The 22,278-nt window shown below is 48.4% G+C and overlaps 2 protein-coding genes across 2 annotated transcripts; both read left to right on the top strand.

Moving 5' to 3' along the window:
• Positions 1 to 17,213: 17,213 nt before the first annotated feature.
• On the top strand, positions 17,214 to 19,411 carry LOC136535476 (uncharacterized). The gene is made up of 3 exons (XM_066527736.1): positions 17,214 to 17,531; positions 17,639 to 17,763; positions 19,198 to 19,411. The coding sequence occupies exons 1-3, from the start codon at positions 17,345 to 17,347 to the stop codon at positions 19,240 to 19,242; spliced, it is 357 nt and encodes a 118-aa protein (XP_066383833.1). The 5' UTR covers positions 17,214 to 17,344; the 3' UTR covers positions 19,243 to 19,411.
• Positions 19,412 to 20,165: 754 nt separating this feature from the next.
• On the top strand, positions 20,166 to 21,601 carry LOC136535477 (uncharacterized). Its single transcript, XM_066527737.1, has 3 exons — positions 20,166 to 20,733; positions 20,805 to 21,227; positions 21,357 to 21,601. The coding sequence occupies exons 1-3, from the start codon at positions 20,166 to 20,168 to the stop codon at positions 21,599 to 21,601; spliced, it is 1,236 nt and encodes a 411-aa protein (XP_066383834.1).
• The last annotated feature ends 677 nt before the right edge of the window (positions 21,602 to 22,278 follow it).

Raw genomic sequence — 22,278 nt, 5'->3', positions numbered from 1 at the left:
AGAACATGTGCTGCTCGGTGGTCGGCGAAATATTTCGGAGATATGGAGAAATGCAACGGAGTGTTTATGGCGATCACATGTTGGAGATATGGAGAAACATGGCGGAGCAGTTATGGCAATCTCATATTGGAGTTCGTTAGGAGTAGCCTTAGAGCTCGGTGACCATAAGTGGAGATTAAATCATAATGGAGAAAAAATGGAGACAAATTATGGCGACCAAAACTTCATTCATCATGGAGTGGAGAATACATATCTGGAGCGTTTCAAGGATAGAAACCTATAAGGTGCTCGATGTGCCATGAATTGGGGATATCAATTCAATCTAAGTCACATAGCTGATAAGACCCTGGTTGAGTAACCTCTTTGACGACATAAGGCCCTTCCCAGGGGGAGGAGAGCTTGTGCATCCCTTTGGTTTTTTGCTTTCTATAGAGAACGAGGCCGTCGACAGCAAATGAACGACCTTTGATGTTGTGGTTGTAGTATCTCCACAAGCCTTCTAGATATTTGGCTGTACAGACGTAGGTGATTCAGGCATTCCTCCTCAACCTTGTCGACGTCCTCTGTCCAAACAGCTATGGCTTGCTCTTCATCATAATTTTCCACCCTAGGTGCTCGGAAGGCAACGTCCGTTGGTAGTATGGCTTCTGAGCCTCTTAGACCAAGAAAATACGAAGACACACCGATGTTGTGACTAGCTTGAGTGTGCAGTCCCCAGACTACAGCTGGTAGCTCTTTGAGCCATCTGCCCAGATGCTTTTCTTCCTTTGATATAGCCTCTTTTTGAGGGCATCAAGGATCATTGCCGTTAGCCCGTTTGACCTAGCTGTTGGCTCTAGGATGGGGCAACAGAGGACATATTTAACGGAGATGCATCGGTCTTCACAGAAGTCTCAAAAATGATGACCAGTGAATGTGGTTCGAGGTTGGTGATAATGCTATTCGAGAGACCGAATCTGTGGATGATATCGTCAAAGAGCTCGACTGCTTTCTTTGCAGTGCCGAGACGAGCGGTTTATACTTGATCCACTTGGAGAACTTGTCGATGGCGACGTACACATACTAGAAACCCCCTAGCGATGGCTTTGAAAGGCCCGGTCATATCTAGTCCCCAGCATGCGAAAGGCCAGGAAGCTAGGATGGTCTGCAGTTCTTTTGTCGGCACATGTATTTGCTTGGTGAAAAATTGACATCCTTCACAACGTCGAACGACTGTCTTCTGCTTTGGAGATGGCCATGAGCTAGTAAAAACTAGCTTAGAAAGCCCTACCGACCAGGTTTCTTAAGGCCACGTGGTTGCTGTAGGAACCAAAGTGAATTTCAAGAAGTAGTTTCACTCCCTCTTCTTAGGTGATGCATTTCTGCAGTATTCCTTCCTTAGCACTTTTCCTCATTAAGTGTTCATCCACCAGCACATAATGCTTGCTTCGATAGAATAGGCATTCGGTTTTTAGTCTTGTCAGCGGGGTACTTTGGCGTTGGTGAGGTACTTGATGAAACTATTCCCCTCCAATCGGTGGTCGGTGAGGGTACCCATAAGTACCAGCTGCTCGATGGGGGGAATTTCCTTAACTTCCTTCTCTTCCTTAATGGATGGTGCCAAAAGATCTTGAATAAAGACCCCAGGCGGAATCATGGCACGAGAAGAGCCTATCTTGGATAGGTGGTCGACGAGCTGATTTGATCTTGTACCACATGGTGGTACTCGATACCGTAGAATTTTCCTTCAAGCTTCCTGATTTCGGTGCAATATGCATCCATCTTTTCACTAGAGTAGGACCAGTCTTTGTTGAGCTAGTTGATGACTAGTGCGGAGTCCCCATATACCATGAGGCATTTGACGCCGAGCTCAACGGCTATACGGAGTCCATGGAGGCACACTTTGTATTTGGTGATGTTGTTGGAGGCCGAAAAATGTATTTGGAGAACATATCGGAGCTTATCCTTGATCGGCGTGATGAATAGAATGCCCACACTAGCACCGTTGATTTTGAGGGCGCTGTCGAAGTACATCACTCAGTGCTTGGGGCAAGTAGTGGCGATGGGCTCTTGGATCTCGGTCCACTCAGCGATGAAATCAGCGAGCGTCTGAGACTTGATGGTAGGCCTGCTTCTGAATTCGATGAAGTAAGTGCCGAGCTCGATAGCCCACTTGATGATGTGCCTGTTGGCCTCTTTGTTGGGGAGAATGTCCCCTAGAGGGAACTCGGTGACCATGGTGATCTTGTAATACTCGAAGTAATGGCGGAGCTTGAGTGACATGATCAGAATAGCATATAGCAGTTTCTAAACTTGAGGATAACGAGTTTTGGGCTCATTAAGGACCTCGCTGATGAAGTAGACCGGATATTGCACCTTATAGGCATGCCCGCCTCCTCGCGTTCGACAACAATAGTTGTGCTAATGACGCAAGAAGTGGCAATGATGTAGATCAGTATAGTTTCGTCTAGTCGAGGTGTCGTCATGATCAGAGGCTTTGTTAAAAACAACTTGAGCTACTCGAAACCTGTATCTACCTCCTCCGACCAGGAAAAGCGCTCAGAGGCCTTGAGGAGTTTGAAGAATGGTAGTCCCTTTTCATCAAGGCGTGATATAAAAGCAGCTGAGAGCAGCCATGCAACCTGTAGGCTTCTGTATATCCTTGATGCATGTTGGCTATTTCATGTTGGTGATGGCGAAGACATTGTTGGGGTTGGGTTCGATGCCATGTGCGCTGATGATGTAGCCTAGGAGTATACCGGACAGAATGCTAAAGATGCACTTTGAAGGGTTCAGCTTCCATCGGTACCTTTTTAGGCTGGCGAATGTTTCTTCGAGGTCAGCGATGAGATTATCGGAGGTCTTGGACTTGATGACCACATCATCGATGTAAGCTTCGATGTTGCAGCTGATCTATTGATCAAGGCACATCTGGATGGCCCTTTGGTATGTCGTCCCAGTGTTCTTGAGTCCGAAGGACATGGTGGTGTAGCAGTACGCACCGAAAGGCATGATGAACGATTGTCCTGATTTGGTCTTCTTCCTTGAGGGAGATCTGGTGATAGCCAGAGTAACAATTGAGTAAGGAGAGCAATTTGCAGTCAGCGGTGGAGTCTACAACCTCGTCTATCCAAGGAAGACCAAAGGGGTCCTTAGGGTAGTGTTTGTTAAGATTAGTGTAATCAACACACATTCTCCATTCTTTATTCTTTTTTGAATGAGAACAGAGTTTGCTAACCACTCAGGATGATACACTTCTTTTATGAATTCGGCAGCTAACCACTCAGCCATTTTATTTCTACCCTAATAGCCTCCTTCTTGTCTGGCGTGAATTGTTAGAGTTTCTGCTTGATCAGTTTGGCAGTCGGCGAGACATTCAAGGAGTGCTCGATCTTCTCCCATGATACCCCTCGGCATGTCTATAGGTTTCCAAGCAAACACGTTGGTGTTGGCACATAGGAAGGAGATGAGTGCGCTTTCCTATTTGGGGGTCGAGGTGAGCCCCAATCTTCATGGTCTTAGAGGGGTCATCGAGGTCGAGGCTTGACTCTTTGGTTTTCTTTGGACTTGGTGGAGGTGCGTGGAGGCTCCAGCGATGGGATCTCTAGGTTCATCGGTGGGGACTGTCTTGGTGTTGGTGACCACACTGGCCATCTAGATGGAGAGGTCGGTGGCTTCGGTGAGGGCGAGACTCTCTGTCTCATAGGCATAGGCGATGGAGTGGTTGCCCATAGGGCCAGGACTCCTGTAGGCGAAGGCATCTTCAGCACTAGATAAGCGTAGTGCGGTATAGCCATGAACTTGGCTAGAGCTGACCGACCATGAATGGTGTGGTAGGCGGTGTTGAAGTCGGTGATGTAGAAGTTGATATGCTCAACACGGTAGTTGCTTGCCATGTCAAACTGTACTAGTAGGGTGATCTCTCTAAGCAGTTTGGATGCCTTGCTAGGTACCACACCCCAGAAGGAGGAGTTAGAGGGTGTGAGATCTGTCATCCTGAGGCCCAGCTCCTTTAGGGCTCAGGCAAAGAGGAGGTTCAGAGTGCTCCAACCATTGCTGAGCACTTTTTTAAAAGCACTTTCTAGATGGTTGCATTAAGGACGAGTGGGAAACGCCCTGTGTAGGGGATGTCCGCCCATTGGTCGGCCCTGCTAAAGGTGATAGGGACCTCATACCAAGGGTGATAGCTAGGGTTGGCGGTGGCATCTTCCGTGTTGACGTCGAGCACCCAACGGGTGGCAAGCTTCCATTCTCTTCCACTTTCGGTGGAGGCAAGGCCCCCGAAGATGGTGGTGACCACCTTATCGTGATCCTAGAAGGCATTGTTATTGCCCTTAGGTGGTCGGCGGCCTCCTGCTCCATCGTTTGTTGTCGTCGTCTGGCTTTTTGGCCTAGAATTCCTTAGCCAAGCCGAGGCAGTCCTTCATCTTATGCTTGGCGTTCTTGTGGAGAGGGCACGGGCCATCGAGGATCTTCTTGTATTGCTCATCATAGTTGCGCTTGGCTCGAGGCTTGTCAATAGCGGCAATGATATGGTCTAGTCGACGGGCGGTGATATTGACCAGACTTGGAGCCTTCTGGCCGATCATGACCACTGTCCCGATGGTGACTGCGGTCGTCGTAGCGACGGTCGTTGTGGCGTCGATCGTTAGGGCGATCATCACTGCGGCGAGTTGGGCGATGAATGCCCGCATCCTCATTGAAGCACACTTTGGCTTCTTTGGCATTGGTTGTACTGGTTGGCAGTCATAATCATCTTGCCAATCCCCGTGGGTGGCTTGCGTGTTGAACTTGGAGTGGAGATCACGGTGATGGAGTCCTCGGACGAAGGCGGGTGATGACCTCAGCTTCCGTGGTGTTAGGAATAGAATTCCTCATCTCAGAAAAGCATCTAATGTAGCTACAAGGAGCTCGGGATGGCTTCTGGTAGATGCGGTTTCAGATCATGCTTAGTGCTCGGTCGAGTACACGTAGCCATGTAGTTGTCGATGAAGACCTTCTTCAGCTCTTCCTAGGATCCCAATGGAATCTGGGGCGAGGCTTGTGAACTAGTTCATGGCGATTGGCGTTAGCATGATGGAAAGATAGTTTGCCATGACACTGGTGTCTCCTCTAGCGATGTGGACAGCAATGGCATAAGCTTGTAGCCACTGTGTGGGGTTCATCCTTCCCTCATAGGGATTCAACCCCAGTGATTTTGAAACCACAAGGCCACTGGATTGTTTGGAGTGCCCTCGTGAAAGCTGGGGGCCCTTCGGGGTTGTCGGTGCCATGATCTGTAGCATTGCTGGCGTTGAGTGGCTCACGAGCTGAGTCCGAGTTATCGTACTCTTTGCACGTACTCCTAGCGGTGGCATACTTCTTCTTCATGGCGACCGAAGCGGCGTTCGTCGATACGTTGTCGCGCATCTCAAAGATTATTGAGGTGCACTCGTATGTCCTAGTCAACCTCCTGGTCGTGTTGGCGGTGATGTTTGATGCGACTGCCCCTAGCTCCCCCTAGAGGGGTTGCCTATCCTTGTGGTGCTGGTCGGTGAAGCAACTTGGGCGGTGATTGGATCTTGGCATGGCTGATCGGCGAATCGAGCTTGTGGAGTATGAAGGTCTCTAATCCTGGCAGATCTCGTTGACTTGACAGTGCGCCGCTTTAAGCATGGCAGCGACCTTGGTGACCTCTGGTGTCTGCGGGAGCCGGGCGAGCTCATTGGTGGGCCACCGCTAGGTTGGCGCTTGGAGTCTTATAGACATCGTGGCCGTCAACATGGACAAACTCGTCATCGAGGTTGCGTTGGAGTGGCCTTTCTGGCAAGTCAAGCTGAGCCTCGGCCATTGCAAGGGTAGCCTCATTTGCTCGGTGCTGTGCATAGTTGACATTCCTGTTGACATGGGTGGTGCAGTCCTCCTCGGTCTCCCCTTCCCATGGGGGGTTTGTCGACGCTGACGTTGAAGATTGTGCCCCCATGGAAAGGAGAGAGAGGAAGTTGCTCGATGGTGGTTTCAGTGAGAGTCTCCGTAGAGCCCTAGTACTTGGAGTTTGGATTCCCCTCCAGGATGGTCTAGAGGGATGCTCCGAGACATCGGCCGACGTGTAGCATGTTGACAGCCGGTGGGAGCTGGTCGGCGATCTGGTCGGTAGGAAGTTGGACATCTCCTGCCTGGTCCGTGAACTTGCCCCTTAGGGCATCTTGATAAGTGGCGGTGACGTTGGTGAGCCCGAAGGGCAGAGCCGCAACCCTTGGAGTTTTTCGAGAAGCCTCTGACAGATCTAGATCGGATGGTGGTCAGCACTGAACTAGAGTGTCTAGAGCCGCTTCGGCGATGGAGAGACAATCGGTGAGCTTCTGACCAACCTAATCAATGGATGTGATTAGATCATCGTTGTTGATCTGCCTCCTCTGGTAGTGAGGAAAGCGAGCGGTGAGTTGTCTATGAAGGCGACATCGGGAGGCGGGTTCTGAGATCAGATCTGTAGTCACAGGTGTTTGGGGTGATCGGTGCAAAATTGATCTGCACCGGCTCGATGAGCTCTCCAACTCCCGTCAGCGTTGATGATCCACGAGATCGATCCGACCGTGAAGATCTGGTCGAGCTACGGGAGGGACGAAGAGCCTATGGAACATACCATCTTGTTCAATATAGAAACAGGACGCACACCCCTACATGGCACGCCAACTGTCGATAGAATATCGTCGGTAAGTCCTCCGAGGGATATCCCATGAAGGTAGATTGATCAGCAGAGATGCGTGTAATCGAGAACAAGAAGGCAACAGAGACACACGAGTTATACAGGTTCAGGCCGTCAGTATGACGTAATACCATACTCCTGTAGTCTGTTGGATTGTAGTGGCTATCGTATGATATTGTGTGTGTTTGGAGGGGGTCCCCTGCCTGCCTTATATAGTCCGGGGGGCAGGGTACAAGTCAATTAGATCTAAGAGATAACTAGAAAGTAATAATAGATTACAGGAATCATGAGATCATACGTATCCTAACAAATCTCATAGTATCTTTAGGATATCTTCTCGGTGTCTTGCGGGAGACGCCGAGCAGCGTCCTGCCCCGCAAGGCTTCGTCTTATGGGCTGGACTGCCCCTGGGGGCGCAAGCCATGTGGTCTACCGTGGGTATCCGGGGTCGTACCCCCACACAGCTCTATGAAGAGCAAAACACTGGAAGTTCCAACTAAGGAGTGTGTTATCATTGCATCCAGAAAGGGGATTATGCTTTATTCAGCCCACAGAAGAATCAACAATTCCCTGATGGAAGAATTCAGATTTAGGACAATATAGAGCCACCATTGGTAAAAGTTCACGAAACTCTAAGGCCAAAGCAGCAAGACATCAGGAAATAAAGTGAAGGAAACTACAGTCATGGCAGATTGAACCATATGGAATTGAGTACTGCTAGCACAGAAGGTTTTGTTTGGACCGATTCTGATCAACTCAATTCATGCCACCGTTTTGTTTGACTCTAGCTCATCACACTCTTTCATCTCGAGCAAACGTGTTGCCGAACATAAGATACATATGCTTGCAATGAGGAAACACGTGCTAGTTCACTTGCCAAGAAAGGAAATAAGAGCAACTTGCATATGCCCAAAAGTTAATCTTGACAAAAAAGGGGGTAAACTTTGTGGCAAATCTTATAGTTTTGGAGTCATTGGAGATTGACGTTGTCCTTGGAATGGGATGGTTATTCATTTAGTCAAGGAGTGATTAACAGAGCCCAACACTCGGTATTTCTAACATCCCCGTCAGGAGAAAGGATTGAGTATGATGGCACTCAACCTCGCCCAAGGAACAGAAGGTATAATGGAATAACTGAACAATGATGATGCATTTTGAGAAAATGAGGACCTTATATAGAGACAATGTTCCCTCAACATCGGATATGTTACAGAATTGGAAATGGAGGCCTAGATAGATTTGAGTCAGTCAAGAAGGTTTGAAGCACTCGGAGTAATATATGAAGTCAGCTATGTTTGTTAACTTTTAGAGTTCAATTTTCAAGTCGGTTGTAACCTCATGTAAATTGAGTTATTTGTGCCATCAGATATTATTGTTTTTAAGCTGTAACAATGGATTACAAGTGACTCGTCAAGCTAGTTTACCGTTAAGACGTTGGAATGTTTCGTCGAATCACATCAACTATCCTCTCAATTTTTTTCATTTTGTTTCTCTTCCATGTTTCTTCAAAACCTCGAGCAGTATGTGTGCTGAAAGTGGTAATCTGCAAAGGAAACCTCCGAAGATAGTTTTCCAACAAGATGAAGTTCTCATGCATGTCTACGAGGGTAAGCAAATACTTTGTTAAAGTGGGGTAGCTCCGCTACTGGCATCGATCTCGAGTATCTCAAGTTTCAAGACATAAAGGACTAGAGATAAATCTGTATCTTCTTAATATCTTTTGCTAACTTTGATCCTTGATCTTATATCTCAGACTTGGAATCAATGAAGCACGAAGACTTGAAGATCAATCTTCGTCCTCCTTTTCAACCTTTGCTAATTCTTATCCTTTCTAATCTTTATCTTCTTATTACGGAAATTGTGAGCACCAAAAGATCTATCTTTATCTTTTATATCATCTCTTGTTAATCTTTGCTTCTTGCCCTTGCACCTCATCATAATACAGGGATCTAAAGATCGAATATTTATCCCGCTTGTTTATCTTTCCTTGTCATCAATCATTATCTTTCTTTTTACCCTATGTCGATCTTCAGTCCTTTGATCGCATCTCATAAATCTCAAAACAAGCTTGAAGATCAATCTTGATCATACTTTTCAGTTTATGCAAAATACTTAATTCTTTCATCATATCTCGTCATGAATCTCAAAACAACCTAGACGATCTGCTTTATCATTCTCCCAAGTCTCTTCGAATCTCGGGACGAGATTCATGTTAAGTGGGGGTAGATCTATAACACCCCAAAATTTCTATTTTGGGTTGTGAATAGAAAACACTAAATAAAATAAAGGATTTAATAATTTTTTTAAAGTTTTCCAAGATTTATTTAATTGTTGTCATTGCAAAATGAGAAAAATGTGGATTTATAAAACTTTAACAAAGTTAATGTGAGTGTGTTTGATGTTGTTGTGCCTTTACTTTGTCTTTGGTTGTGTGAAAAATGAATTTCTAAAATTCGAGCAAGCCGCGATTAGGCCCTCTTCATTTTTGAAAATAAAACTTCAAAAGATGTATTTCAAAATTTGAGGTTGAAAATATTTAAAAATGTGTTTAAAAAGAAAAGAGGTTTTGACTTTCAAAATAGTCTAAAAACATGTTCCACCAAGAACCTCAAATACCTCTCAAAAATGAATTCAAATTATTTGAAAATCCTTTTTCAAAAAGAAAAGCTTTCTCTTTTTCTCTTCTTTTTTCCTTCCTCGCTTTTGGCCCACGCTAGTTTTTGGCCCAACCCGCAGCCAATCACTCCTCTCCTCGCGCGCACTAGGCAGCCTGAGTGGCCCAGCCAGCCAGCTAGCCAGCAGCCCGCTTCTGGCCTGTCGCTGCCCCCTGCGCAAGCGCGCCCCTTCGCTTGGGCCTTGGCCTAGCCAAGCACAACAGTAGCCCCAGTAGCATGGCCCGTGTCCCCACCCCGTGCCGCTACAATGTGGGCCTCGCCTGCCAGCCCACGTTGCGTCGCTGCCAGCCCAGAACCACGCGTTAGCTGGGAGCAGCCCGTCTTCCCGCCGCTCTGCATCGCGCGGCCACCACGTTGTCGTTCGTCTCTCGGGCCCACGCACAGTCCGAGGTTCGCCGGCCTATAATGGAGGAGCCCTTGTGGGCCCGCGCCCCTTTGAACCCTAGTTGAGCCATTGCCGCTGCCACTCGTGTCGTAGCCACATCGCCGCCGCACACCGGCGAGCTCCCGCGGCCACCAATGGCGCACCGCCGCGCCAACCCCGCCTTCGCCAAGCCAAACCCGGGTGTCAAGTTCGCGAGGCCGCCCGCTACCTCCCTGTCTCTTCACCTTCACCAGCAGTGCCCGTAGTCGTCGTGTAGCCGAAGCTTCGGCGACCTCTCGCTGGCGTCCATGGCGTCGTCGCCGCGAGCCACTGCGCTAAACGCCGCCGCCACTGGTCTACACAGCCGAGCTAAGCCCCTCGCCGTCTGATCTAAAACGAACAGCCAGATCGCGCCTATGACCGGTCAACCCTAGGTCAACCAGCCCAGTCAGCATGGCTGACATGGCTACCCTGTTAGCACCACGTAGGGGCCACGTTAGCGCCACGCAAAGCGATGACCGTGTCAACGCGGTCAAACACGGTCAGCCCTAGCGCTTTTGAAGTTTATCCCCCTGTAGTTTTTTGGAAATCAACCCGCGCTCCGTAGCAGTTCAAATCGGCCTGCGTTTTAACAGTTTAAACCCTGAGTTCTTTGGTTGTATACCTGTAGTACAAATCCTTTTAAAAAATCAATTTGATTTATTTAAAATATGAAAATAGTTTCAGTAATCACAGTTTTTGCCATTGGACCTAGTTTTAGCCATATCTTGCACGTTTAGCTCCGTTTGAACTCGTTCTAGTTGCGTTAGATTCATAAAGACATCAGCGACACGTTAGCAATGATGTATACCATGTTCTATGCTTTTGATAATTTTAACATAATATAATATGATTAATGATTATTTAATGCTCTTTCTAATTAAAAGGAACTTAGGTCTATACCTCGGTCTTTTATAATAAACGTTAACTTGATTAGTGTCAACGTTAATGCCTTGTCAATTATGACCTGCTTAGAACAACCTCAATAACATGTAATGATTCAATTAGTTGCTCCCATTAGCTCTATGCTTTCTAAATTATAAATGTTTAAATGATTTAAATACTATAGAAATATTTATAAATAAAATATGACTAAGGTTTAACTCCGTCTTTTATAAATCAATATAATTTGGTTAATTCCACTTTAGGATATTTCTCTGAAATATCCATCACCTTATTTCATTAAATGAAATAAACCAAGCTTATAGTCTACTCTTTCAAATTGTTTGCAAAACACCTCGATAGACGTGTCCTCTTTAACGATAGCTCCGTTCTCACTCGTTCTTGCGCTCTCGTGACCGTAGCAGCAAGCTATGTCGTTTAGTGCGCTCTCTTCAAGCGTTTCGTGTGAGTGATATGTTGTTCTTAGTTGTGTTTGCTTGTGTTGTCTATTTTGCTTGGTTCCCGCGAGTAGAAGAGCGGTTTATTAGCGCTGAGGACCAGAAGCTGAGGACCGGGAAGTGGAGCAGAAGCTGGAGATTAGAAGCTGAAGATTGAAGATTTCTGAGCAGCTAAACTCTCGGGAAAGGCAAGTGCAGGCTCCCTTTGACCATATTGTTTACCTAAGAGGAAAATTCACACCTGATCCTTGAAGTTGGCATAGAGTGTCATCTAGGTCCACGTACTCTCAAAATGTTATTCTAGTGTCTCTAAACTTGGTTTTGGTTCTCATCTTGGGTGCAAACGAATCTTAACTATTCCATGTCCGTCTCTTATCCTGCGCATGACCCAACCACCGCTGTAGCCCTGTCGTCCCTCAACCGGCCAGGCTGCTACGCCAGGCGTGCGCTCGCACGACCACAGCTGGTACCGACTTGACGCCACTGGTGTCGTCGGCGGTGCGCACCCACTGCAGTGTGGCACCCTCGAGCTCTACTTCTCTGTTGCCCTCGACAGGCTGCCGGCCCGCGGCGCATGCGATGGGGCCACAGGTGTCGAACGCGCTCATTGTCATCGTTGGGCGAGGTGGAGGTGGTGGACGTTGCGGAGTGGTACCGGTGGCTGTCGTAGTAGGCCATCGTTGTCTCCACGTTCGGCCGCAACTACGATGAGGGCAGCGCCATGTTCAAGCTACAGGCCGAGCAAGCTAGCTACGCCACCAAGGCGCACAGCAAGGTCTTCATCCCGGGCTACAACCTATAGGTTCCTGCCCACCAGGAGGAACAGGCGCGTGTGGCAGCTCTACAAGGAGATCAGGAGCCTCCTGGCCAAGCTCATCGCCAACATACAGAGCAGCGACGACAACCACCGACAATGGGGCCTGACTAGTGGGCCTCACATGCCACGTCAACAAAAAGGAGTGAGTTAAGATATATTTGGACCTAAATGAAACCCAAAACCAAGTTTAGGGACCTAGAAATAGCATTTTGAGAGTATGGGGATCTAAATGACATCCCACGCTAAGTTTAAGGTCTAGCCATGAATTTTCCTCTTTACCTAATAACTTTAATTACATTTACTTTTCATGCATATGTCTAATATTGTGAACCCTAAGGACATGACTAGCCCTTTTCTACCATCCTTGTATCCCTAGGGTTTCATATTATGGGTAGTGTAATTATGCTTAGCTGCTCCACATACATTTATTGCATGATGATGAAAGTAATACTGACTAATGGCTTATTGCAACTATGGTTAAAAGATGCTTTTATAGCGACATGGTTTAAGGTGAAAAAGGGTGAATGAGTACCGGAGCCCTTCCCATTTTCTAGAGGTACTTGTGTCTACTCTCCCTAAGGACCAGGTCGTGGAGCGGCCACCTGGGACTTACCGTACAGCTTCAAGCCACATGGCTCTGGCTTGATGAATTAGCAGACCTCCAACTGTAGGTTGGTAGCTTACCGGGTAGGCGCATATGGGGATTTAGGTTTTGAAGGTAATGCGGGTCTCATGGCTACGGGGGCGGTTACCATGTGCCTAAGTCATATCCTAGTGGGTTGCCTCCTACTTTTGGAACCTATGAACAGTCTCGTAGTGAAACCTTGCCTGCTCACCTTGGGAGTGTTTTGGGGAGTAGCTACCCTGGGCAAATGGGAATCACGACTTGAAGTGAAAGTGCACACCTCTGCAGAGTTAAAACCGATATATTAGTCGTGCTCACAAATACGAACGGTCTAGACCCTCACATGATTAGAATTTGACTCAGATGGACAGTGATGATGGTTCTACAGTTTGAGGTGGCTACCTCGGTTATGTTTGGGGTTGCTACCTTGTTTTTCTGGATGAGGTTGCTACGTGCTTGATAATAATTAAGATGTTAATCTCACTCTATTAATTAATGGTTGGGATCTTTCACTCACCTTAGTAAATAGGTTATTTTAATAAAAATTTGCCAACTAAAATGCTAATACGCCTGAGTCAGCCTACCTTTATTTAAAGCCTTGCATGTCATTTATACTTTCGTCTGTACTTGCTGAGTTCGACATGGACTCACCCTTGCTATTCCCCCCACACCCCCAGTGTGTAGTAAAGTGCTGCTCAGAAGAAGGACAAAGATGCAGAGGAGTTTTCCAAGGTCTGTCAGAAGTGTTGGCATACGGAGCCCCCAGTTAGCCGTCCTTGAGAAGAATGGAGACCGAGGAGAAGTTTAGCAACCGTTCCGCGATACTCTGATAGTTGTAAGTGTTATTATAAGTATGCTTTCCGCTTTATATAAACATTGTTTTTGATATTTCTATTTTGCTGTTGTATGTGTGGACTTCGTGGGTATACATATGACGAGTGCTTGGTTCTCTTTGGAAAACTGGGCCTGACACTACTTTAGTAGAAAGAGCATTGGGCTGACCTAAAGACTATTTGGCATAGATTTTAGTGTTTTACTCAAAAATAATTATCTATTATTTTTATGCAATAGTGCAAAGTAATCATTTTTTCTTATTATTAACTATATTTTATAGTTCAGTATAGCAAATTTCCAAAACAGAACCACTTATCGACACGAGGGCATCGGCATACACACGGGATGTTGCATATCAAGCCTACTACTTCTACCCATAACATCAATCGATCAAAAATCAAAGAGAGAAAAAAAACGCACAACCCATATATGGGTATATTCATGGCACGAATGAGAGGACCCTACGGCCCATGGGCCAAAAAACAGCCCGCCAATAGAAGCAACGAATGGAAGAAGTACCTGAGGAGGATTTGAGACTTTTAACTATGTGTCATTATAAAAGTTTGTAATTATCTACGAGCCATTAAAAAGTTTGAGTGGTCACAAGTGTCATTGGTCAAAACTTTTTTTACCCTCCACGCCATTCCGTCCACATTGGATGCTAATGGTGTCAAACTGAGCTAAAAAAGACTTAAATACCCTCAGACTAGAGAAGTGAGCTGAAATTTCATTTTTCTCCTGTGCCACTTGCTAGATGTGTTTTGGCGCCAAATTGAGGATGGAGCATGAGAGCGTTCGGTTGGACGAGGAGCGTCGTGCCCATCATCCCCGAAAGCGAGTACTTACTATCTGATAAAAAATGAAAACTACATAGAACTTTAGCATAAGACATCACAACAAAAAATTATAGCTAAGGGACAAAATATATCACAATAATCTTTTTTAGTGTTTACTTATATAGTGTTAGAAGAAACTTGCATTGCATGTATGAAGCATATATAGATTATTATATTTCTCAAAATACATAACGGAGCTCAAACTCATTTAAGAAAGAGCAGACAAGCGGCCACTATACATGGCATCGTCTATATTTATCTACGAGGATTGTTGATCACAGACTAACAATACAAGAAGTTGCTAGTAACCAGAATGTATAAGCATTCATGTATTTGCCCTATAAAGAAAAGAGGCAGGATGCATGTACTAATCGCCTACGTACGTGAGGTGTGCCAGAAGAAACAGGCTAGCAAGTTGCATGTATCCTGTATGTATATATAGGTATGCGACAAGCTAATAGAAGTATGTACACGTATATGCAAGTAGCAGCGGTAAGCTTCTTCGGTCACCAGGAAGGCGTACGCGGCCGGCCGGTCGTAGAGACGACGCGTTAGTCAACTTCTTCATCATCAATGCAATAGCTCCTTAAATTAAAAAAAATACAATGCTCCTTCGTCCATAACGCCTGAAGTGTCCATGGATCGTTGAATGCATCGCGTTATGTGACGAAAAGGAGCCGAGTCTGCGACGACCAAAGCCGCATCTGAGGGCAGTTAGCGCTGCACAGGCCGGCGAGAAGGGGCAATGACCGGCACTGCACAGCGCTAGAGAGTGTCCGCTGCGAGTGTCGAGTACGTGAAACTAGCTTCCATATGGTGACGAGATCAAGTCACTGGTCGAAAGCAGCACCATCAGCGGCATGTGCGTGCCGTGGCGGTGAAGCATCCGAGGCTGTGCAGCGTGCAGAAGCGGTCGTGGGGCTCCCTCTCTCCGCATCCTTGAAGATGGCGCGCCGCCCCTATAAGGACCGTAACATCTAAGAGGATGAATTAGGCAACTTAAAACTCTAATTCTAAACTATAGCCTTTTTTCTAACTTAGCAAAAACATACAAAAGATAAACTATCTAAATGTGAACTATGGTTTTGCTAGTGTGTTGCTATCTCTACCGTAAAAGAAAGTTATGCAACAGGTTCCAAAACTATCAACTAGCTTATCACTAAGCTAGGAAAGTAAAGCACAAACCAAGATTACAATGTAAATGTGGAAAGCTAAAAAGTAAGATAGAGATATGCAAACTCCCATCGACGACTCCGGTATTTTTACCGAGGTATCGAGAAGCGCGCAAGGTTTCCCCTAGTCCTCGTTGGAGCTCCTCACAAGGGCCAAGCTCCCGGTCGGGTAACTCTGTGAATAGCTCCGAGTCCGGCCTTCCCGACGTGTAAGCGGGTCTCCGATTAAGCCACTCGTGGCAAAGCCTCTCCTGGACCGCTCTCCGCCATCTTTACTATCAAGCTTCCGGTCGAAACGCCGAGGGCCTTGTTCCCTCCGGTACACGGTGGCGGCCACACCACAAACGCAGTTGGTGATCTCGTAAGACTAGAAGCCCCCTCCGATGTACAACAATAGTGCGCGCAAGCACCAAGTGGTAAGAGGTATGCAAACCTCACTAAACACTAGGCCTAAACCTAGAGCAAGCGCATAAGCGGTGGTCTAATCAACAAAAGCACTTCACAAAGCACCTACGCTAATCACCTAATTAATCACTAAGCACTATACAAGTGGAGATCACTAAAATGGTGTATCAACACCCTTGGCATGTTTCCTGAACTCTCCTTTCCTCAAATGGACGCTGCACTTTGTGCGTCCGGTCATCCAGTGCCGTGCGTCCGGTCCACACTGAGTTGTTGCCGCGACGATGAACAGTGAAGTCCGTGCGTCCGGTCACTGCTTTGCTGAGCGTCCGGTTACCGCTGCTGCTGACGCCTACTGTTGCGAGCAACTGATCGGACACGTCCGGTCCTCATAGGGCCACGTCCGGTCACCTCTGTCGAGCTCGTTTCTTCGCGATCTTGCGTCCGGCCTGGTTCTCATCTTCGTGCTTGGACTATGCCTGATATCTTAGGTCTTCTCTTTGCTTTTAGGGTCTTGCTTATGGTGTTGATCGTGGGATCATCATGTCGCCTTCGTCCAAGTCACGTCTTGCATCCTATTGAACTACAAAATAATTACATGCAAATTCATTAGTCTAATTTGGTTGTGTTGGTCATCAAACACCAAAATTAAAGTAAATGGGCCTAGGGTCCATTTTCCTTACAGCCCCATCAGCGACTCTAGCATCAGTGCATCACCACCTCGATGAACGCGATCCAAGCCTTGGCAGGCACCTACTCGATGATGACGTCGGCGACGAGACTAACGATGGGGTAGGGAAGGGTGTCCACGACGAATTGTCATCGAGGCGTCGCACATCCCACTGGAGCGCCCGCAGAACTACTGCGACTGCACCATGAAGCCGCATCCGCACGTGCGCCAGGTGCTATCATCGCGGACGCAGATGCGGGGCTAATCCTCTCGGCAAAGGCACCGGCGCGGCCACGGAGGTCTTGCGGCACCATAGTAAAGGCGTTCTACGAGTAGGAGCCGAGCAGAGTACGGCGTCGGGGCCGAGGACGACGCAGGCGCGGGCACCTCCCCGCGGCGAGGTACGTGGGTCATGGGAGGCGCTGTCGACGTGGGAGCTGTTGTTCAGTGAAGCCATGGAAGAAGACGACCTTGAAGTTACGCGCCCGCACCGCCCTATGCGACTCGGCTGCCCGCAGTGCTGCAGAGGAGCCGTCGGGCTCTGCAGCTGCCGCTTCCGATGAGGGCCTGCAAAGGATAGGGTTGCTAGCTAGAAACAAGATGAGGGTATTCTGGACATTTTAACTACCCGGACCCACATATCAGAGTGGTCAAACTATTAAAACTAATAGAATATGACGAGAATACATCGAGGTAAAAAATTTAAGCAATACCCTTCAAACTTTTTAATGGCTAGGTAATTACAAACTTTTTTTTATGACGGCACACAGGTAAATGCCTCGAGGATTTGGCATATTCGCCGCCGTCAGCAGCCAGCTCTGTCTATCCACCCTCCTTCGCCGCTCGCGTGCGCGCTGCGTGCCTCCACCCCGCTACGGCCGCCTCCGCCGCGCTGTCCCGGTCGCGATGGCCCTGCGCTCCCCGGAGCTGCGGTGGCTCGGCTCGCTCACGCGGCCCGGCCGCCTCGCTCCATCCCCACTCGCGGCGCTCGCCTCCCCACGGCGCCGCCGCCGCGCACCGTCCCCGTCGCAGTCCCCTTCTTCGCCCTCGCCCTCCGACTCGTCCACCCCATCTACCGCCCCCGCATCCGCCGGTAAGTCTCCCCTCCGCCGTTCTCGTTGTTGGTCCAGTGGTGATGGCGAAATGCTACCCCCAAGGGTTTGCTCTTCTTACCTGGTGGGCGCTGGGCATTCTCTGCAGGTGCGCCGGGAGCGGAGGGGTTCGACGGGCCGGAGTGGAAGAAGGTCAGTGCCAAGCGGTTCGGGATCAAGGAGTCCATGATCCCCGCAGAGGCCTGGAACGTACTACACGCCTCCGCAGCAGAGGTGCGTCCCCCACCTCGATGGCCATGCTAGTGTTTGGTTTGTTTTCGTGCCCGATCCTGAAACGTCACTGTTGGAGTTGGATTTCCGAGATCCTGCGATTGAACTAGTGGGTTCAGCCCTCGGGTGAGGGCACATCCATTTAAGTAAACTCAATTATACTTGTTATGGGTCAAATGTTGGAACAAATGCAGACTGGATTGAACACTCAACTCATAGCCCCATATATATAGAATCAAAGATACCAGTTGCATTTTACTTAACTAGACTAGAATAGAAACAATCTATTATCTATAGACTATACTGCAACAGAATATATTTATTGCTTCTGCAAGCAAATTTGAGTAGTTTGGATAAAATCACATTTCGTGAAACATGTATGGCATATTATTTTGTGAAAGATATTAATGTGATTACAGGAGAAATGGCTAATCATAGGGAAATGCAAAACCATATTTGTACCCTGTTGGGTTTTAGTAGTCGATCAATACAGCTAATAAGATATGTATGATATTTCAATTCCAATTGAAAGAAGAAATTCCACTATCTCTCAAACAAAATGAGGTTTTTGAACTCCTATATCACAGAATTCCATTGATGCCAAAGGGAGTTTTCCTCAAACGTGATTGGAACCAGAATAGGCTGCAAGAATGAAAGAGTCAATCTATCTTAGTCAAGGCGCTCGCTCTGTCACAAAGGGATGAGCAGGGACTGAAACAGCTTTGGGAGCTAGGCTACCAAGAAAAGAAGTATTTCAACTTTAATACTTGATTTTGGTTTGATTGTTGCAATGCAAGACAAACAATTTGCTTTGGACCCGAGTTCGTGAGTCAAAGGCATGGCAAGAGAGCGAGTTCAACTTGTGAACGATCCACAAGTGCAGGACTGATCCTTTAACACCAGTACTGTTGTGAGACTGGTACTTGGTGGCTCACGAGCAACATATAGAGTTGTTCCTGATTCTTTGATTTGATGCACATCTTCCACCTTTGCTACAAGGGATAGGACTGTGCCCATGAACGATATCAGGGATGGAGAAAAGGTCTTAGTATGGCAACAGATAATAGTTGCATTTTACTTAACTAGAATAGAAACAATCTATTATCTATACTGCCACATATGTATCTATTGCTTCTGCAAGCAAATTGTAGTGGTTTGGATAAAATCACATTTCAGAGTGAAACATGTATGGCATACTTTATTTTGTGAAAGATATGAATGTGATTACAGGAGAAATGGCTAATTGGATAGAAAGGCAAAACCATATTTGTATCCTATTGGGTGCTAGTAGTCGATTAATACAGCTAATCAAATATGTATGATATTTCAATTCCATTGTATTTTCCTCTCTCATCTTTTAATTAGGTGCTTGAGTATCCTTTGTTGTTGCTGGTTCATTGCATTACTGGCTTTGATATGTTTCACCTTTTTGTGCAGGATATGATGTGTACCTTGTTGGTGGTTGTGTTCGAGATCTCATAATGAAGAAGACGCCAAAAGATTTCGACATAATAACAACAGCTGATCTTAGGCAGGTTATAACTCAAATTAACAAGGATGTTATCATGATGTAGTGGTATTACTGGAATGAAAGTCTACTCATGTTTTGAGGCATCATGTGTTGGAGCTATTGTTTCACTGAAATGCGTAGATATTTTAAGTTTGCTGTCATAATTTTGCAGATAGCAGGTACTACTTTATTGCAAAAGAAATATGGCATATATGATGCAGATTTGTGATTGATTTGCTGCTTATAACGACAGATAGTGTATTGAGTGCAAAGTTTCACTTTTTAAATGAAGATAAACTTTGATTATGTATATTGTATGTACATGTTATTGAAACTGTACATTAAAGTTTGGTTACGGTGTTGCTCTGAACTTCGCTGTTGATGTGCTGCTAATAATAACCTAAAGCCTGTTTATCCCAAACACAGTGAAACTACTTGGTAGCTTTATATTTAAATTTTTAAATGGTACATACTGAACAGTACCTAGTCATTTCAATGTCAAAGTGATGGTGTCTAGTGAGGGTTTAGCCTAGTGCTTACCCCAATGTATCTAGTTATCTACTTAGCTATTTACCATTCACTGTCTAGGCTAGTTACTATTCACAGTCTAGCAGTTTTAAGGTGCCTTAGCATCCAAGCTAGCATCTACTTTATGCAGTAGAATATGCTGTAGTAGTTGAGAACTTCTTGTATCCCAAGTTTGCTATTCCTATATAATGCAATCAAGCGGCGGTGGCCAAGCTGCCCTCTAGCAGTCCAAATTCCACTTGTCTAGTTGTTACCTTTGCAACAATTGGTATCTAGAGCCAGGTTTAGGTGAGAGCAGAGGCCATGTCCACCTCCAGCGAGCGCGTCTGCGTGCAGCCGCCAACGCCAACAACAACGCGTCGGAGGGATGGTGGTCAGTCCGGCGCCGATCACGCTCAGCGTATGGCCGTGGCAAGGCCGCAGCCGCGCAGGCAATCAAGGCAGCCAGGCAGGCAGTGGCAAACACAGCCGCTGCGCTGCGCGCGGAGTTGAAGCGGCAGCCCAGAGAGCCATCGAGGAGCCCGGTGCGGCGCCGGATCTCTTTGCCGTCGCTGAAGCGCCGTCGCGGACGCGGAGGCCGTCGCGGGTCACCTGCGGCCGTTCAACGATGTACAAGGACTCCGGCTCGGGCACGCCATGGCCGATGCTGACCAAGACCAACTACCACAAGTGGAGCCTGCTCATGAAGGTGAAGATGCTGGCGCGCCGCTCTTGGACTCCATCGAGTATGGCAACCTCCCGTACCACGACAACCGGCGCGCACTCGAGGCCATCATCACCGGAGTACCGCCGGAGATGGGCGGACCGCTCGCGGACAAGGAGTCGGCCAAGGAGGCGTGAGACTATCGCCGCAGCGCGCATCGGTGTCGACAGCGTTCTCCGCGCCACGCTGCAGCGATTGCTCAAGGAGTGGGAGAACCTCGCCTTCCGTCCCGGTGAGCAGGTCGAGGACTTCGCCCTTCGTCTCTCTGCACTGAAGATGCAGATGGCCTGCCACGGTGACAAGGACCTCACGGAGGAGCGGGCGGTGGAGAAGCTACTTCGAGCCCGCCGAAAAAGTACGCCCAGCTGAAGATCGCGATCGAGACCCTCCTCGACTTCCAGGACCTCACCATTGAGAAGGTCACTGGAAGGCTGAAGACGGTGGACTATCTTGAGGAAGAATCTCCGACCGAGCCGATCACCGTTGGCGGGAAGCTGATGTACACCGAGGAGCAATGGCTCGCTCAGCAGAAGGAGAAGAAGGGAGGAGACGGCTCCGGCTCGTTTAGCTCGTCCAAGGAACCCCGCCGACGTCCCCGCGGCGGGAGGAAGCAGAAGCCCAAGGGTGAGCGCGGCGACCGTGGCGACGGCGGGCAAGGAGAGAAGGCTGGTGGTGCCGGCGGCCAACGCAAGGCGAACCGCGACGACACCTGCCTCAACTGTCACCGTGCCGGCCACTGGGCGAAGGATTGTCCTCAGCCTCGACGCGAGCGTGGCGGCGCAGCGCATTTTGCGGAGGCGGATGACGACGAGGCGACTCTGTTCCTCGCCCACGGTTTCTTGTAGCTGGAAACAGAGGAGGACATCTTCTGCTCCAAGGCCGACGCCAGCCTCGACATCGACGAGCCCAGAGCCCGTGCGTTCCTCAACACCGGCTCCGAGGACAAGCTGGATGGCTGGTACCTCGACAGCGGCGCCACCCACCACATGACCGGCCGTCGCGAGCTCTTCTCCGACCTCGACACTTCTGTCCGTGGCTCGGTGCGGTTCGGCGACACGTCAAGGGTGGAGATCCAAGGCGTCGGCTCGATCGTGTTCTAAGCCAAGGCGAGCACCGAGTTCTCCACGGCTTCTACTTCATCCCGGCGCTGCGCAACTCCATCATGACCTCGGCCAGCTCGATGAAGGCGGCTCCAAGGTGGAAATCGACAAGGGCGTGCTTCGCATCTTGGATCGCCGTGGGCGCCTCCTCGCCGCCTCTACGTCCTCCATCTTGAGGTCGCGCAGCCACTCTGCCTCGCCGCAAGGAAGGACGACGACGCCTGGCGCTGGCACGAATGGTTCGGCCACCTCCACTTCGAGGCGCTGCACCAGCTCGGCAAGCAGGCCATGGTGCGCGGCATGCCGGTGATCAAGCATGCCGAGCAAGTTTGCGACACCTGCGTCACGACGAAGCAGCGTCGGCGCCCCTTTCCAAAGCAAGCCAAGTACCACGCGTAGGAGCAGTTGGAGCTCGTCCACGGCGACCTTTGCGGGCCTGTGACGTCGGCGACTCCAGGAGGGCGGCGCTACGTCCACTTGCTGGTGGACAACGCGTCTCGTTTCGTGTGGGCCGTCCTGCTGCCATCCAAGGATGTGCCGCGGACGCCATCAAGCATGTCCAGGCCATGGCGGAGAAGAAGAGCGGCCGCATGCTCCATGTGCTACGCACTGACAACGGCGGCGAGTTCACCGTCGCGGAGTTCGCCGACTACTACGCAGGAGAGGGCATCCAGCGC

The sequence above is a fragment of the Miscanthus floridulus genome, unplaced genomic scaffold, assembly GCF_019320115.1.
Source record: "Miscanthus floridulus cultivar M001 unplaced genomic scaffold, ASM1932011v1 os_974, whole genome shotgun sequence".
Taxonomy (NCBI): Eukaryota; Viridiplantae; Streptophyta; class Magnoliopsida; order Poales; family Poaceae; genus Miscanthus; species Miscanthus floridulus.
This window is presented reverse-complemented; position numbering and strand designations above follow the sequence as displayed.

Coding starts and splice junctions, on each gene's coding strand:
- LOC136535476 (XM_066527736.1), top strand. CDS start 17,345: ATGGCCCTGCGCTCCCCGGAGCTGCGGTGGCTCGGCTCGCTCACGCGG. Junction 17,532..17,638: donor TACCGCCCCCGCATCCGCCG/GTAAGTCTCCCC, acceptor CATTCTCTGCAG/GTGCGCCGGGAGCGGAGGGG. Junction 17,764..19,197: donor TACACGCCTCCGCAGCAGAG/GTGCGTCCCCCA, acceptor CTTTTTGTGCAG/GATATGATGTGTACCTTGTT.
- LOC136535477 (XM_066527737.1), top strand. CDS start 20,166: ATGGTGGTCAGTCCGGCGCCGATCACGCTCAGCGTATGGCCGTGGCAA. Junction 20,734..20,804: donor GAACCTCGCCTTCCGTCCCG/GTGAGCAGGTCG, acceptor CACGGTGACAAG/GACCTCACGGAGGAGCGGGC. Junction 21,228..21,356: donor CACCTGCCTCAACTGTCACC/GTGCCGGCCACT, acceptor AGCTGGAAACAG/AGGAGGACATCTTCTGCTCC.